This window comes from Peromyscus eremicus, chromosome 3 (genome assembly GCF_949786415.1).
Source record: "Peromyscus eremicus chromosome 3, PerEre_H2_v1, whole genome shotgun sequence".
Lineage (NCBI taxonomy): Eukaryota > Metazoa > Chordata > Mammalia > Rodentia > Cricetidae > Peromyscus > Peromyscus eremicus.
In genome coordinates this window covers 142,544,821-142,562,776 of record NC_081418.1, presented here as the reverse complement: position 1 = coordinate 142,562,776, position 17,956 = coordinate 142,544,821, and the positions used below count along the sequence as shown (strand labels likewise).

At 43.5% G+C, this 17,956-nt stretch overlaps 1 protein-coding gene across 1 annotated transcript in view; it reads right to left on the bottom strand.

Moving 5' to 3' along the window:
* Positions 1-11,929, bottom strand: part of Borcs5 (BLOC-1 related complex subunit 5) — a 78,656-nt gene extending 66,727 nt beyond the window's left edge. Inside the window, exons 1-2 of the mRNA XM_059258702.1 lie at positions 11,659-11,929; positions 8,415-8,558 (exon numbers count right to left, since the gene is read on the bottom strand). Coding sequence (XP_059114685.1) covers positions 8,415-8,558; positions 11,659-11,716 — 202 coding nt within the window. The 5' untranslated portion in view covers positions 11,717-11,929. The remainder of the gene's footprint in view (positions 1-8,414; positions 8,559-11,658) is intronic.
* Positions 11,930-17,956: the final 6,027 nt, after the last annotated feature.

The window sequence follows — 17,956 nt, the reverse complement described above, 5'->3', positions numbered from 1 at the left end:
TCTGACCTACATACATACATAGTGGCATATTGCTGACACAAACATATTGTGTGTGTGTGTGTGTGTGTGTGTGTGTGTGTGTGTGTGTACACACACAATTTAATTAAAAAAACAATACATGGCACATACCAGTGTGAACTCGTTATTTTTCAAATATAGGTAAAAACAAAAACAAGCACATTCTGGTGTTAACTATGTATATTCAGGTAGATACATATACATATATTTCCTAGCTAAATCCACTGAGGAGATGTGAGGATGGTTCCTCAATGTTACCTTCCACTAGAAGACCCAGGACATACTTTAAAGAGTGCCTGACTCTAGTGTTAGGGTCAGACAGGACAGCATGATACTGTTCCAGAAACTAAGGATGTGTTCAAGGAAAAGCAGGAATTCATCAAAGGGACATGAAAAGTTTGACTAAAAGTGTGCAGCTAACCACACTTGGAATACCTGAAGAATGAAAATAACGACTTTACTTGCAACAAAACAAAACAGGAGTCCACTGTTCTACACTTACTTAAATAAATGACAAAATAAACAAATAGGAGAAGGAAACTCTTCCTTATAACAGAATGCAAGCTGGTCACTGCAGAAGGGATGATAGCATAAGAAAGGCATTGTGTAACCATGACAATACAATTAATTCCAACCAAACCCTCCAGCTGGGCAAGGTGGCACATGCCCCCATGCTAATCCTAAGCACTTGGGAGGTGGAGACAGGAGGACCATGAAATGAGGCTGGTGTTGGTTATATAGTAAGTTAGAGACCAGCCTGGGTTACGTGAACATCTATCTCAAAAAAAAAAAATAACAGTAATAATTTTTGAAAAAGTACACCAATAGATTTCATAAGCAGGAAAAGAGAGTGGGCTGGAAGATGAGAGTCACAGTTTTGCTGGATCTGTTTAAAAACAATGAGTACTTTTTGTACTCATTCTTTAAGGATTTTATAAAAACCTGGATAAAAATGACATTTTTCAGCTGACCCACGCTGCAAGATACACTAGAATTTTTAGACTAAAAAGAAAATGAAATCAGCTTGGCATGGTGGTCCATGCCTGAGGCAAGAGAACTGTCTCAAGTGAGGCCAACTTCAACTACAGAACAAGATGCTGTTAAAAAAAATAAACAAACAAAAATAGGGGAAAACTAAAACAGAATGCTAAAATATTCAATTGATCTAAAAAGGGCAGAGAAAACATATGAAGGAACAAAAGCACAAGGCACAAATAAAAAATAAACTAAATGGTTGATTTCAATTTCAATAGTCAGATCAAGTTATACATGATTAAATGGCAGACTGTCCAACCTAAGATAAAAGCAGCAACCTACTATTGAGTTGGTTGTCTATAAAACATATACATTCAACATAAAAGTATAAATAGATTAAAAGGGGAAGAATGGAAAGAGACTATACAAGTATAAGAATTAAGTAAAGAGAGCTAGGCAAAACAGACTTCATGATGGGGCAACAGCACAGATAGAAACTTCATAATGATGAAAACGATCACTATGTAACCATTACTGAGACTAATAATAGACTCCCAAACTACACAAAGCAAAATCTGTCAAAAAAAAAAAAAAGGCAAATTGGCAACCATAGCTGGGTATTTTAATACTTTTCTTTTAGTAAATGATGACAGTAAATAAATCAGAAAAGACATACAATGTGAACACTATTAACTATGCCTTGACCCAATTGATACTCAACATTTTTTTTTTTTTTTGGTTTTTTTTGGTTTTTTGAGACAGGGTTTCTCTGTGTAGCTTTGCGCCTCTCCTGGAACTCACTTGGTAGCCCAGGCTGGCCTCGAACTCACAGAGATCCGCCTGGCTCTGCCTCCCGAGTGCTGGGATTAAAGGCGTGTGCCACCACCGCCCGGTGATACTCAACATTTATAGAATCCTTTCTCTTCAAGAAGACATTCAAGTGTACATTATCATCTGATTTTTTAAAAAAAAAAGTCTCAGGCAGGGTGCAGTGGCACATGCCTTTAATCCCAGCACTTGGGAGGCAGAGGCAGGTGGATCTCTGTGAGTTCGAGGCCAGCCTGGTCTACAGAGTGAGTTCCAGGACAGCCAAGACTGCTTCACAGAGAAACCCTGTCTCGAAAACAAAACAAAAACAAACAAAAAAAGCAACAGTACAGGGCTAAATTACTAGCTCATAGCTAGAGAAATAGGACAAAAAGTTAAAATTGACAATACAAACTTAGACAATACAATCGTCTTGATGTCTACATTTCAAAGTAGACTTAGAAGAGCACTAAGCAACAATGCATGTAGAGGAGAACAGAGGTTAATAAGCAGCCAGAAACCCTACCAGCATGGGCATGAACAGCTAGAAAAAACTAGCATCGTGGGATTGGAGCAGAGTGACGGCACCAAAAGGAAATGTATGAAGTGGGATGAAAACCTAATTAGATATGAAAAAGAAGAGGCGGCTGTGGCCTGAGGAGAAAGAGAACATGAGTAATTCTCTACAGAAGCAAATCAATGAAACAAGCAAGGGGGGGACTGTAGGGATGGCTCAGTGGGTAAAGGCGCTTGCTGCCAAGCCTGCCGACCCAAGCTCGATCCCCAGTTTCTACACAGTGAGGAGGAGAGAACTGATTCCTGCACGTTGTCCTCTGACTTCCACTCACATGCTGCAGCATGTGTGTGCCCTGTGCACAAGCACACACTAAAATAACTAAGAACTTCAAGAATGGCCGGGCGGTGGTGGCGCACGCCTTTAATCCCAGCACTCGGGAGGCAGAGCCAGGTGGATCTCTGTGAGTTCGAGGCCAGCCTGGGCTACCAAGTTAGTTCCAGGAAAGGCGCAAAGCTACACAGAGAAACCCTGTCTCGAAAAACCAAAAAAAAAAAAAAAAAAAAAGAACTTCAAGAATGGCAAAAGCAGAAGGATATAGTGACCGTTTAGTAAGTAGGTTTGGAACCAAAGAGCAAAGCAGGGTAGCTAGGAGGGATGATGGAATCTAAACAAAGTAATTGTTAAAGAGCCTTTCTGTACATACCTGAACTAGAGAAAAGAGGTACACTAAGCCGGATGGTAGAGGAAAAGAAATCCAGAAGCCAAGTAATTGTGTGTGGACTGTTACAATAGAAGGCAGCCATCTCTGAGATGGGACAGAAACAAGGAAGAACGCAGGCCCACAGGCTTGTGGGTAAGAGCAAACCACTGAGGCTGCCGAAGATGCTTCAGCTTCCCAGTCGACTGAAGCAGCTCTCCACCTGGTATTTCCTCTGCCTCATTTAGGCTGGGTCTTTTGGTGAAGAGTTCATGTTGAAAAGCTTAACCCAACAGCTACTAGACACATACATAAATCTACAAAGTAGTCAGGAATAAGCTACCAACTTTTCCAACATGGTGTTTGAGAGAAACTGTACTTAGAGTGAATCTGTCCTTGGAGAAGACTTTAAGCTATTCAGACAGGACTGTGCCTCTGATTAAGACCCATTCTAATAAAAAAGAAAGTTAAAAAAATAAAAAAGATCCATTCTCTCAGCTAGTCCTTCGGTACACCATTCTCCAATTCAGTGATGTCTGCAGCTGGTAGAGACAGCTGTCTGATGAATTCTGAAACTTTCTATCTTTGAATGACAGAGGAGTGGTTGGGAAGAGGAATGGTGGAGAAACTGATCCTAAGAAACCTCACTTCCTCTTGTTCTTTCTCATCTTCCGCCAGCTGAGTATAGTTCTCAGTGTTCCCAGTGTTCCAAGGGCCTGAGACTCTTCCCTGCTGATCTGTGTGACTGAGCTCCACCAAGAAGAGACAAAAGGCTGCCTTTGTTTCTTCCTTTTTGTTTTCCTTTTCATTGTCTTTTACGCCCAGGCTTGCCTCAACTATCTTTCTGCCTCTGCCTCCTGGTGTTAGGACTACAGGCATGCACCCCCTCACCCAGCTCTGCCTCCTGGTGTTAGGACTACAGACATGCACCCCCTCACCCAGCTCTGCCTCCTGGTGTTAGGACTACAGACATGCACCCCCTCACCCAGCTCTGCCTCCTGGTATTAGGACTACAGGCATGCACCCCCTCACCCAGCTCTGCCTCCTGGTGTTAGGACTACAGGCACGCACCCCCTCACCCAGCTCCCAGCTCTTTAATAATCCGAATCCATTTCACTTGCCTTCTGTTCTTAACACCCACTCTCCAAACACCCAACAAAGCTGCTCAGTGTCACGTAAGCATCTGTGCTGTGTAAGCTGGACCTTCCCGGGTCGTAACAAGGACGGTCCTTTCTTAGGCTGTAAGACAACCCCTTATGTTATATCCAAGGTCAGGAACAAAAATGGCAGGTCAGTCACAAACAGTGTTGTGTGTGTATATGCATCTATTCATCCACCCAAAGTGAATAGGATATTTTTGTAACTTTGACATAAAAACAATATTGCATTTCTCTTGCGAATGCTTCATTCCTATAGAATGATATAAAATAGTCAGCTTCATTTTAAAAAAATGAGTGGTTGAATTATAAGTAAGCAATGTGTAGGGCTTATTTAATGCATTGGAATCTTGGTAACGTACATGAAATCAACAATTTGCTTCTGTGTTCTGTCATGGCCACATTGCTACTTTCTAGTTTTCTTCCGTTTCCTAGTAAGTGTTTTACATATGAAAATCAGTTGCTAACTCTGAGGTTATTATGAAAAAAAATAGAAATTCTTTGATTTGAAAAAGAGGAACAGATATTTGTATTGTAAAGCATAAATTATACCCTGTAGATTTATGCAAAAGAGTTAAAACCAAAGAATCTGCTTGCTTATTAAAATGCAAACATTACCTCAGACATACAAATAGCCCCAAACTCGCCCAGTCTCTGCCTCTGCAGATCACCCACCAGCATTAGATTACCTCATATGACATTATGGAACAATAGTGAACTCTGTAATAGTTGAATATATTGTTTTGAAAGAATAAACTGTCATTAACTTGAATAAAAGCTTTCTGGAATCAAACCTGGGGGGTACAGCCTTCACTGGGTGGCCTTTTTTTTTTTTACTGCTTTAAGAAATTGCCTCACCCTGAAAGCAAGCAAGGCGGGGAAGGGGTTGGCAGTATAGAGGCAACAGTGATGAGTGGCCTGCAACTCCTCCAACAGCCCAGCAGGCAGGGGCCAGAGCTGCAAATCACCAGGCAGAACAATGTCAAAGCAGGAGGCTCTGCAACCAATTTGGCACCTAAAATCCAAACAAGCTCACACACACACCACACACACACACACACACACACACACACACACACACACACACACACGCCATCTCCCTGGGCCAGCTGTGATTTACAAAACAGGTTCTGCTACAATGGGAACAAGTCCTACTCTATGGTCAACATGTCCTGATACCACCTGAAGATGGGCTGGTGATACAACCAGTGATACGAGGCCAGGAATTTAAGGTGAATCCCAATGTTTTCATCTATAAAGAAAAAAACAAAGTAGCTCTCGTGGGGAAGTACTGAGGGGAACTGGACACTTATCATCGTTAGTCTACTCAATTTTCCTGTCTGCCTGTCTTTTCCAATTACTATCCAAGGGATTCCTTATTCACAAATGAAACACAAGCATCTGTAAACACTCACTGCTTTTGTTTGTGCCTGTGGTCTGGGCAAAGCCACACATTGCCATTCTAATCAAGTGACCTCTCTAAATTCCTTAGCCAAATCCAGATACATACTCAGAGTCACCTGCCCCTCACTAGCTTTCCTCTCCTCTATAACTATCTCAGTGTAGTTAGATGGTGGTAAAGCCCTGATAACAGCCTAGTTACTAAGGTAATCAAGTCCAGGAGCGTCACTCTGCAAGGCACTCACTTATATCCCACTCATCACTCATGTTCAAGGTGGATGACCTTAACTCATGTTAGCTTCCCTTAATACCAAGTCTTCTCCTAGATACTTTCCCTACTAGTCAGTTTATTCTCATGTGAATCATTTCAAATGATTAACAACTAATCCCAGAAAATTATTAAGTATATCTTAAACTCTGGTTTGCGTTTAGTGTTTCCCTAAGGTGAAAAGGTCAAGAATAAGTCAGGAAAGACTAGTGAAGGACTGGAAGACTTTGGGAGGGAGAGGATGGAGAGAACAGGAAGCAGGTGTGTGGAAACTGACTGTGGACAGTACTCCATGCAGATCCAGGAAGGGTGGAGTGTACAATATCAATATCCAGCTGTTACATTTCTCAAGATTGGGCAAGTCTATGTGAAGGGAGAAATTTCATTAATGTTGGCTTCATTGGAGAATCACGTTACTCCGCAAGATAGGGAAAATGAATGAGAAGATGGGTAAGTAACAAAATACAATATGTTCCCTTATAGAGTAGAGGGCTTATCAAAGTCTCATCTCATGGCCAGTGCAGGGGAGAGTGAAAACGTGAACGGTCTCATTTGTGAAGCAGACGAATTGCTGGGAAGAATACGATATATAGATCACCTGGATGTGCTATTTGTTTTTGTTAGCTGCATCCCGGAATGGTGTAACTAATGTAGGACCTGACATTGGTGAAGAAGTCTCAAGCAATCTCTTTCTGCCAGATGTCTGATCTTGCACAAATCACTTAAACAAACTCAATGATGCAAGAATTACAAGAATGGTATGTGTATGTATGTGGGGCCAGGGTACATTTTAATACAAATAGCTACTAAGATGCTTTATTCGAGTCTGTTATACCAGCTTGCTCTTGTCTGGTTGTTTGTCAGATCTAAGGTTCATACTGAAACTTACTCCCCACAAATCATAGGCTAATGGGATTTGGAGGTGGGGCCTTTGGAAAGTAACCAGGAGAGGATGTGGCCATGAAGGTGGAGCCTTATGAGTGCATGAATGGCTTTATTTGGAGAGAAAGAGAGATCAAGTTAGCAGCTTGCTCTGCCTTGTGATAGCTTCCTCCAGGTCATGACCCAGCAGGGAGGCTCTCAGCAGATGTCAAGAGGATACCAGAGCCATGGTCTTCATTGTGAAGTGTAAGGTAATTTAACCTCTTTTCTTTATAAATTTCTCAGTCTCTGATATTGTTATCAAAAAAAAAAAGGAGAAGAAGAAGAAGAAGAAGAAGAAGAAGAAGAAGAAGAAGAAGAAGAAGAAGAAGGAGAAGAAGAAGAAAGATTCAGGTTAACTAAGCCACAACCCTTATTTATTTATGCTCATTATTGCTTAGGTTTTATTTGGGGTGTTTTGTGGGGGGTAGAGGCAGGGAATCTGAGTAACTCATATAGCAGAAGCACCATCCAGTTAATAGAAAATCATTTCCAGGAATAGGAAGATAGTTCAGTCAGTAAAATGCTTCTCATGCAAGCATGAGAACTTGAGTTCCATCCCCAGAAACCACATAAAAAATGGAAGTGGGAGCACACACTTGTAATCCCAGGCCTAGGTATGTGTAGACAGGCACATCCATGATGCCAGTTGGCCTAGCCTAATTGGCAAGTCCCAGGTCCCAGTGAGAGACCCTGTTTCAAAAAACAAGGGGATGGCTCCTGAGACCAGCACTGGAGGTTGACCTATGGCTTCCAAACATGTACACACACAACACTCTCACACACCCACACAAAAGATAAAGAAAATAAACTCCACTTAATGGGGAAATACGAAAACAGTAAAGTTATAGTCATCATATAAAGCAACTTGAAATATGCTAATCAGGTAGGTAATCTCTCCTCTCATAAGCATACTTTTCTCTCATGCAAAAAAAACAGTTGCCAGAATTAATTACCAGTGCAGCAGTGGTGACAGAACTTTTCTATGAGTCTGAACCAGTCAGGCCATACCACAGACTAGACCACAAATAATGAAAATCTTTTCATGGAAATATAACGGGGAAGGGCCACCTCCAGTAACACTGATTCATTCATTAATTTACTCAATCCTTATTTTATATCAGGTTCTATCTCGGGTGCTGGACTTCAATAGTGGAAAGAAACAGACAGTTCCTGTCATCTGGAACTCACATTCTAATAGAAAAATACAGACAGTAAACCAGCTGGGCTGGCAAGATGTCTCAGTGGGTAAAGACACTAAACCTGACTTGATCCCCAGGACCCACATGACGGCAAGAAAGAACACACTCCTTAAAGTTGTCCTTTGACCTCCATATGCAAACTGTGACATACACACACACACACACACACACACACACACACACACACACACACACAGATAAATGTAAAAATGTTTTCTATTTTATAATAGGTCATAGGTGATTAAGTGCTACAGAAAACAAAGAAAAGGCAGGGAAAGAGACTCCAATTTCAGACAGGGCAGTCAAGGAAGACTTTTCAGAGAAGATGCCAATTAAGGAAAGACCTAAGAGAGACAAAAGAGTAAGGCATACAGATATGTGGGGAAAGAGTAGCAGGGCCATATCTAAACCTTCCCGGCAAGTCCAGATAATACAGGGTATAACCTCTCACCTTTTAAAAGGGGCTGGAAGGTTGGAATCTCTTGCAGCTTGATGACATCAGGATCATTGCTGACATTCCTGGAGGCCTGAGAGCCCTGAGCTACCACCACAATGTCATCCATCTTGGCCCGATGTTTAGCTGGAGATGGGGTCACTGCAAATCAAGTGACACAGATCAGGAAGTGCATGATGGGAAGCCACCATTGCCCACCAACATAGTCACTAGAAAGAGTAGTTCACAGTATACAGAGATTTTTCTGATCTTAACATACATGCTTCTCGTCAAAGCCATCCTTATTTAAAATGATAAATTACTTCTCCCAAGAGTGGTAATGGCTACTTTTTGTCTTTGAGATGTTGAAGTGGATTAAGGCTTAAAAACAAACAATAACAGCTGGGTGGTGGTGGTGGTGGTGGTGCACACCTTTACTCCCAACACTTGTGAGGCAGAGCCAGGCGGATCTCTGTGAAGTCAAGGCCAGCCTAGTCTATAAAGTGAGATCCAGGACAGGCACCAAAACTACACGGAGAAACCTTGTCTCGAAAAACCAAAAAAACAAAAGAACAAAAACAACGAAAACCTAAAAGTAAATGCTAGTGTGGTGATGCACACCTTTAATCCCAGCACTCCGGAGGCAGAAGCAGGCAGATCTCTTTTGAGTTTATAGCCAGCCTGGTCTGCATAGTGAATCCCAGGATAGCCAGAGTTACATTGTAATACTCTGTCTCAAAATAAATAAATACATAAATAAATAAAACTAAACAACAAAATACTATGGGGGAATGTAATTCAGCTGGACATAGTGGCTCACATCTCCTTCCTTGAGGTAGAGACAGGAAGATAAAAACTCAAGAACGGGCTGAAGAAATGGCTCAGTGGTTAAGGACTGCTCTTCCAGAAGACCCTGGTTCAAGTCCCAGGACTCACATGTTGGTTCAAAACTATTTGTAACTCTAGTTCTAGTGGATCTAGTGCCCTCTTATGGCCTCCTCAGACACTATATACATGTGATGCACAGACATGAATGCAGGCAAAACACCTATACACATAATAAAATAATTTACAGCGTTGGGAGCATAGATCGGCCTAGAGTACATGAAACACTGTCTCCAAGGAAGAAAAAAAATGAATATTTTTACGTAGTGGGGGCTGGCATAGGCAGACTATGGGAATTTCTATTTTCTTTCTTTTTTGTGGTGCTAAGGATTGTAACCAGAGCTTCTCGAACACTAGGCGAGTGCCCTACCACTAGGCTATGGCCCTAGCCCAGGACTTCTATTTTCTATTATATATACATCAAAAAACCAAAACTCTCAAACATATAGAAACATATAACATGTATGAAATTCTTGCATAACCAAGCATTTTATTATTATATACACAAAAGCATAGGCAGATTTTTTATTATTTCCTATATGTAGATTTTTTTTAACATCTCCTTTTTTTGATTGTCCTGATCTCCTGATATATATCCATAGTTTACAAATGAAAGAACAAAATTGTCTGGGACTTGTCCAAGGCCAACAGCCCTAGAAACAGAGTTAGGAAAGGCACTGAAGTCTCTGGGTCCTTGGGGACAAGGACTCTTCTTAGTGACACAGAATGCAAAGCCAGCCAGGTGTGCTGAACAGAGGCAGTTTAGCCAAAACCTCTGGTTTCAAACCCAAATTATAAGTCTGTTCCTAAGGCTCCAGTGAGCCTTAGTGCAGCATTACCGGGGCAACATTCAGAAAATTGGAAGGGACTTCTGGGGCATGTCGATTTCAGGTTCCTTGGGAGGGAAAAGGTTCAATCCTCCAAGGATTCCCTAGAACAAGACTTCTCACCCCAATATTTTCCTGGTTAGAACAAGAATGAATCCTTAAAGTGTCTTATACTCAAAGGTTCTAGTAGGCAATAGGTATACTCAGGCTCATCCGTCAGATCTGAGGATACCACGGAAGTACTCTGCCTTCTGGAAACTAGCCTCTCCTGATGCTTGGAGTTTGTCCTGGGGGCGGGCACCGGGGTGGGGAGAAGTGGCTGGGAGGGGTGTTCTGCTACTCTTATTGCTTTTCAGGAACAGTTTATCCTGGCTTGGTAATTCATCTAACATTTTACAAAAGCAGTACCAAAACATCTTTCCTGTTATAAATTACATGATTCCTCCTTTCTCCAGACTCCAAAGGAAAGGGGACTTCAAAGCATTCTAGTCCACCTCTATTATTTTATGCATAAAATGGATAAAGATATGTGTAAAAATGGGGCTACTATAAATACTACACATAAACATGTGTAAAGCAAATTCTATCAGAAATAAGCCTATGCTGTTGGTTCCTGGATGAGCAACTGTGTTAAAGGACGCCAAGCTCTGTCCCCTGAACTATGCTTTTGGCGGGGCATAGAGGCAAGAAAGTCAGAGATGGCCATTACAGCGGTTTTGTTATCAACAGACATGACACTCTGGGTCTTCCAAGGAAATACAACACAGCAAAGCTAGTAGATGCAATTTCCCAGACAGCGGGTCTTGAGGGAACGGTCTTGAGGAATGCCCTTCAGCTTGAATCACCCCCTACATCTGTTAGCTTCCACATTTCTGAGTGGCAAATGTTACCAAGTAGAGAGCCATTCTGAAGACTCCTTTTAAGGTCAGAGGTCTTAACTAACGAGAGCTTATCCAGTTTCAGAGGTTAACTAAGTGGGAAATAAAGAAAAAAAAAAAAAAAAGGACCAAATGGTTTTCAATTACCACTGTTTTATTGAGTACTCACTACAGGTCCCGCACAATACTCTTCCAATTTCTACCTCAAACGCTTAGAGATCTAAAAAATGTGGACCACAGAAGACACGCCAGACCCTGCCTGCCATCTGACCAACTTATTAAAAACACAAACAAACAAACAAACAAACCACGGACCCGACACCTGAGTGGAAAAAGCAGTTTCTGGAAACATTTGCACCCAAACATTGAAGGTGACCGCCCAGCGCTCACAGGTCCCTTCTAAAAAGGAACCTCGACACCCCGTTTTTGCAGGAAGCCTGATCTTAGAGGTTCTGAGTATTATCCATCCACAGTGAGCCAAATCTCGGGCGTCAGTGCCGAGTCCTGGAACCGAGGTCGTCTTTTAAAGATCAGAGCGAAGCCCAGCGTGCCGGTTTAGGGGACCAGGGCTGGGGGGAGCCACGCCTTCTCTGTGGTACGGCACCCGGTGGGCCCTCCACGCGGGGCCGCCGGCTCCGCCAGCAGCGCCCGGGCGGGAGGTGAGGCACCGACCTGAGGCGTTCAGATCGCCGGGGCGGCTCTCGGCCTCCGCGCTCTGCTCGCTGCCCATGGCGCCGGCAGCGGAGGGACAGCGGGGTAGGGGCCGGGGAGAGCGGGGAGGCCCCTCTGGGCCACGGGCACGCCGCTCGCCTTCCCGAGGGGCGCGCTGACAGGAGGCTCGGGACGCCAGCGGGGCCACGGCTGTGACCGGCGGGCGGCGCTGCTGTCATTCACTGGCTCGGACGCCGAAACTCGCGGCTTCCGGGACGCCGACTGGCCGCACCGGCTACCGTAAGTTCCGGGTTCGGAGGGCCCGCCCCCAAATCCGAGGGGCGGGGAGACGCGCGCTGGAGGTTGGGGCGGCTCTGTCTTAAAGGGCCAGGACTCCTGAAGGCCAAAGGTGTCCAGAGGGTAACTCCCTTTTCTACCCAAGACACGTTACCTTTGAGAACCAAGGTTAAGCACTGTGATCCTGATGATTTTAGAACAACTTTGCAAAATGGACTGGGTTTTTATTTTTGAGATAGGACCTCACACTGTGTGTATCCCTGGTAGCGATCCCCCTGACTCAACCTGGGATTGTAGAGGTGAGCCACCACACCCTGCAAAATAGGTATTTTTACCCGTTTTACCATTGTAGAATAACGGTGGTCTGTAGACCTCGAATTTCAATCCACACTAGCACAGAAGCAAAGCTCTTTTCTAAACTTTGAAAACGGGGTTTAGCAGTGGGCGACCGTACAGAAAATGCCAAGACACTGTAAAGGAGCTAGAAATGAGAGAAAAACTGTTAGTGCATGCTGCTTTACATCTCTTGAACAGGAAGTGCTCCCAGGCACTTTCTGAGGCTCTTGATGGTTATTGACAGGTCACTATGGAACTACCAATGGCCAGGAAGATGTACAGATAATACAAAAGAGAAACTGCTTGCCTGAGCAAACCAAATATACAGGTAGTAACCCAACGCCTTCGGGGGGGTTGGGGGGGTCCCCCAACTGCTTCAACAAAGTACAAGCACCTGTCTCTATGACATATGCCTGTGTTGCTAAAATTCCTTCCCTAGGGGGAGTATAAATACATCTACACCCTCCTACAGTCCCAACTACCACCAAAGTACATTCTGAGGAACCAATAAATTTATTAGGCTTATTTACAGAACAATGGGTGAGGCGGAACCATGGATGACTTAAAAGCGGCTTCCCTGGAAGCTCAGCACCCAATATGGGGATCACTCTCCCAACCCTTAGTGTGTAAATAGAGCCTCCACCCTTCACTCTCCACCTATACGCTCTAGCCCCACCCAGAGATAGTCCTCCACCCCCAAGGCCACCTGCAATTAAGGCAGAATTGCATACTACTGGTTGGGCTGAGTGGCTCCATCCTCAGAGTGAGGGTTCCCTGATCCTCCTCACCCCCTCTTTCCTTCCAAGAGAAAAGGTCACAGTCAGCAAGCCCAGCTGTGGTTATCTTTGGTAAGCAGGCCCAGCTGGAATCCTGAAAATGGCACTGCTTTGGGTCATGTCCTGTACAACAGCTTGTAATCCAGCACTCAGAGATTGTGGTGGTGGACGCAAGAGGATCAGGGGGATCAAAGTTGCACATGGGTACACCTACCAAGTTCAAGGACAGCCTGGTCTACATGAGACCCTATCTAAAAAGAAAAAACAAACAAACAAAAAAAAACGGAAAAAAAAAAACAAGAAAATTTCCTAAGACTTTGTGTATAAATATAATCCCAGCAGGGCCAAATTGACATACTGATTTTTAACTTTCCTCTGCTGTAACACAAACATGGTCCCGATTTCACGTCATATACTTTTTGCAAAGGCCAATAAATATGAAATCCAAAGTTATCAGGTGGTAAGAAGTGGGATTATTTGGGACTATGGTTTCAAAACTGGCTCTTGCTTCAATCCCCTTTACAATGCAAATAGATTTTCAAGTTCAGTATTTTGTAGGAATATGAAGATAGACTTAAAATTTACCTAGAGACCAGCATAGGCTCCTAGAAGATAAGAGATTGTTTGTTTTGATTTGTTTGGGGTTTGGTGTGCTGTGTGTTTTTGAGACAGTCCCCTCTCTCTCTCTCTCTCTCTCTCTCTCTCTCTCTCTCTCTCTTCTCTCTCTCTCTCTCTCTCTCTCTCTCTCTCTCTCTCTCTCTCTCTCTCTCTCTCTCTCTCTCTCTCTCTCTCTCTCTCTCCTGCCTCAGCCTCCTGAATGTTGGGATTACAAGTATTACTTTCCTCCTCCTCCTCCTCCTCCTCCTCCTCCTCCTCCTCCTCCTCCTCGTGGTGATATTTTGTTTGTGCTCTAACAAATAAAGCTTGCCTAGAGATCAGAGTGAGGAGCCAGCCACTAGAGGCCAAGCAGTAGTGGCACATACCTTTAATCCCAGTACTTGGGAGGAGGAAACAGGAAGTGATTTGGCTGGGCGGAAAGAGGAAGTGATAAGGTGGGGTGGAGACTAGAGCTCCGCCCTTTCAGTCTGAGGATTTAGAGATAGGTAAGAGGTGGCTGTGGCTTGCTCCGTTGTCTCTTTGCTCTTTCAGCATTTACTCCAATATCTGACTCTGGGTTTTTATTATTAATACCAATTAGAATTCACACTACATCCTCCTCTTCTTCCTCTTCTTCTCCCTCCTCTTCCTCTTCTTCTCTCTCCTCTTCCTCTTCTTCTCTCTCCTCTACCTTTTCTTCTTCTCTCTCCTCTTCCTTTTCTCCTTCTTCCTCCTCTTCCTCTTCTTGTTCCTCCTTCTTCTTGACTTTATTTGGAGCCAGGAATAGGGACAAGTGGGTTGAAGTACCAGTGGACACCAGAAGAGGGCACCAGAGCTCTGGGAACTAGAGGTACAGCCAGTTGTTAGCTACCAGATATGAGTGCTGAGAACTGAATTCAGGCCTTCTTCAAGAGCAGTACACAATTGTAACTGCTGAGCCATCTCTCCGGTCTTTGAAATATACACTTTAAATGGGTGGGTGTAATGTAATATGGAATTTAGTATGCCCTCATTTGCTGACAGCGTTAACTGGAAACCTGTCAGGTGCTAGGCATATGTTAGAGGTAAGAAGAAACGTTTCAGCAAGATGTAGCCCTCATCCTTAAGAAACTTACAGTTCATTGACAAGAAAATGTAATGAGTGTTTGTACTGTAAGTTTTCTGCATTTGTGATTGGCGACTCTTATCACAGCAGCAATCTCTGTTACATATATCACTTTCATATATATGAGTCATATCACATCTTATTAAAAAAACTTTTTTTTCTTCTGTGGTTTTTGTTGTTGATGTTTGAGACAGGGTTGCTCTGTAGCCCAGGCTCACCTTAAACTCACAGAATTCTCTTACCTCAACCTTTCAAGTCCTGGATTATAGGGCTGTCCCATCATTCCTATCTTAGAAACAACTCTCTTGATTTTTCCAGTGAAGTGTTTTTATTCTTGATCACACAGAGGTGTGATACACCCAAGACTAAAGTTTTCTTATTTTCTTTGTGCTGATGCCTCCTCCAGGCTGTCTCTTCCTCCTTATATTACCCAGCACATCCATCCACCCAGTCTCTCAAAAATCCACATGCCTCACCAGGGCATCTAACTAGTTGCTAAGCCCCGGAGAGTTTGTCTCTTTAATTTCTCCTTTGTTTCCATGCCCAGTTCAAATCATTTCTTAGAAGTCAGAAGGCCTCTGACCTCACTTTTTTCAATCCATTCTCCATGTAGCAAGAAGAGAGAAAACGAATATATTCTGACTAATATTTGTTTTTTCCTTAATGTACAGGCAACTTACTGGCCAGATAGTCTGAGCCCTGAGTGGTCTGTTTCCTCTCTCTGGATTACTCAGTTTTTTGTTTTGTTTTGTTTTGTTTTGGGGGGGAGGGTTGTTTTTTTTTTTTTTTGTTTTTTTTTTTTGGTTTGTTTTGGTTTTGGGTTTTGGGTTTTGGTTTTTGGTTTTTGTTTTTGTTTTTCAAGACAGGGTTTCTCCATGTAGTTTTGGTGCCTGTCCTGGATCTCCCTCTGTAGACCAGGCTGGCCTCAAACTCACAGAGATCCGCCTGGCTCTGCCTCCCGAGTGCTGGGATTAAAGGTGTGCGTCACCACCACCCGGCTATTGCTCAATTTTTTGTTCCTCCTCTTCCTCCTTATCTAGCTGGCTGAGCTTCTCCTGTTTGGATCTAACTTATATGGCTCTTCTTGGAAGACCATCCTCTGAGATTCCTTAGTTAACATCTTCTATCATACTATCTGTGCGTCCACAGCCGTTGATGTATCTATCTTGCTCACAGAACTTGCAGCATCTTGAGGTCAGACCCCCTGTCTTATTCTTTGATTTTTCTCTTGAGGTACATAACAGATATTTTTCTAATAAGACACTTTTTTTTAAGTGCCTCCGTGTAGATGAGAGTCCTAACTCTTAGGGAAGAGGATCAAAAATCCCTTCAGGTGCCAAACCCAGTGAGATACACTTGTGATGCCGTGGGGATCAGAGGGAGCCCTGAGTGAACGTGCAAGGGGCAGATGAAGCCCTGAGCTAATGTGTCGTTGACATGAGCACACCATGTCAAGGATCCCAGTGCCTCAGACCCACGGGAGTAGGGAAGCCTTCGAGATGAGCCTCCAAGGGATGGCAAAGGCTTTCTCTGGTCCAAGTTCGAATGCTGTGTATGTAGAAACTATTAACCACAGGTTCCTCCCCCAGGACGGCTGCAGCCTGGAACTGCTCCCTACAGAGCCTTTCTACCAATATAAGCTAACTCTGCCTCCTTATTCAGCTGTATGCACAGACCTCCCTCCTCAATCCAGAGCACTTACTCTCTGGGTTCTGTTGCTGTTGTGGTCCTCCACTAGGGCAAGCTCAACCTACTGGATCCCAGCTTTTCTATACATGTGTCTGTGTGTCTGTCCTACCTTCATTCTCTCATCATCTCAATTGGGTTTGGAGGACCCAGCAGCGCAGAGTGTAATATTATCCCATCACTCAGGAAACTGAGGAAGAAAGGTCTTGAGTTCAAGGCTAGACTAGGCTGCATTAAGAAGACCCCATTTCAAAAACATACCAAAACCTCACTGTGCAATGAGGTAGCAATGGATTTGGTTTCTATTTAAACATCTGTTTCATATCAACAGAATTGTGAAATGTTTATTTTATACTTTTCACTATTCTGTGATTTGAAAGTAGGACCTTGTACATGCTAGGAAAGTGCTCTACCACTGAGCTATATACCTGGTTCTTAATTTTCTTACCTGATGGAGAGATTATTCAGTGATTAAGAGCACTTGCTATTCTTGTAGAGGACCTGGGTCTGGTTCCCAGAACCTATAAGGTGGCTCATAACTGCTGTAATTCCAGTTCCAGGGGATTTAATACCTTTCTTGGTCCTTCCAGGGTACTGGGCATGCTCACACAACATTCAGGCCAACATTCATATACATAAAATTAAAAAAATTTTTTTTTGAGACAGGGTCTCATTATATATCTCTGGCTATCCTGGAACTCCCTCTGTAGATCAGGCTGGCCTCAAACTCTCAGAGATCTGCCTGCTTCTACTTCCTGAGTGCTGGGATCAGAGTTGCGTGCCGCAAAATAAATCTTCAAAAAAATGTTTAATAGGCAGTTGTTAGCTGCCTGATGTGCGTGCGGCAAACCAAATTTGAGTCCTCTGGAAGAGCAGTATGAACTCTTAGCCACACAACCATTTTTCAAGCTCTTAATACTTTTATTTTGTATTTTGAAACAGGGCCTCACTAAATGGCCTGCTAGCTGTACAATCACTCTGTAGCCCAGACAGACATTAAACTTGTGATCCTGCTGTCTAAACTTTAGCTGGGATTACAAACCTGTGCCTCTGGTCCAGCTCCTGGAAGTTTTGTTTAGTCATTATTTTCGTCAGTGACCTTGGCTCCCTGCTGTAATTGAGACGTACAACACACCGCACTTTCGCAGAACACTGAAGCCGACATTTCTTTGTCATTTGAGACGGGGCCTCATGAAGTCCTGGCTATGCAACCACGATGTCCTGATCTTCCTGCTTTCCCATCTTGAGTTTGGGGCTTATAAGGCAGGTGTGGAGACGCCCTGTAACCTGAAACTTCTAATGGTGGGGAGCTACCTGGTTCCCACCACCCCCAACCATGTCATCTACAGAGATGGGATATGTGTAGACGGAATCTTGTTGCAGCAGGAAAATTATTCCAGTGCCGTAATTAATCCACACCAGAGTGTAGTTTCCCTTGGCAACCCTTTGGTACCAAGCTGTGGCAACATTACTATAACTGGGAAGTGGGTCACCGTCTACCTACCGCAAGGTGGTTTCACAC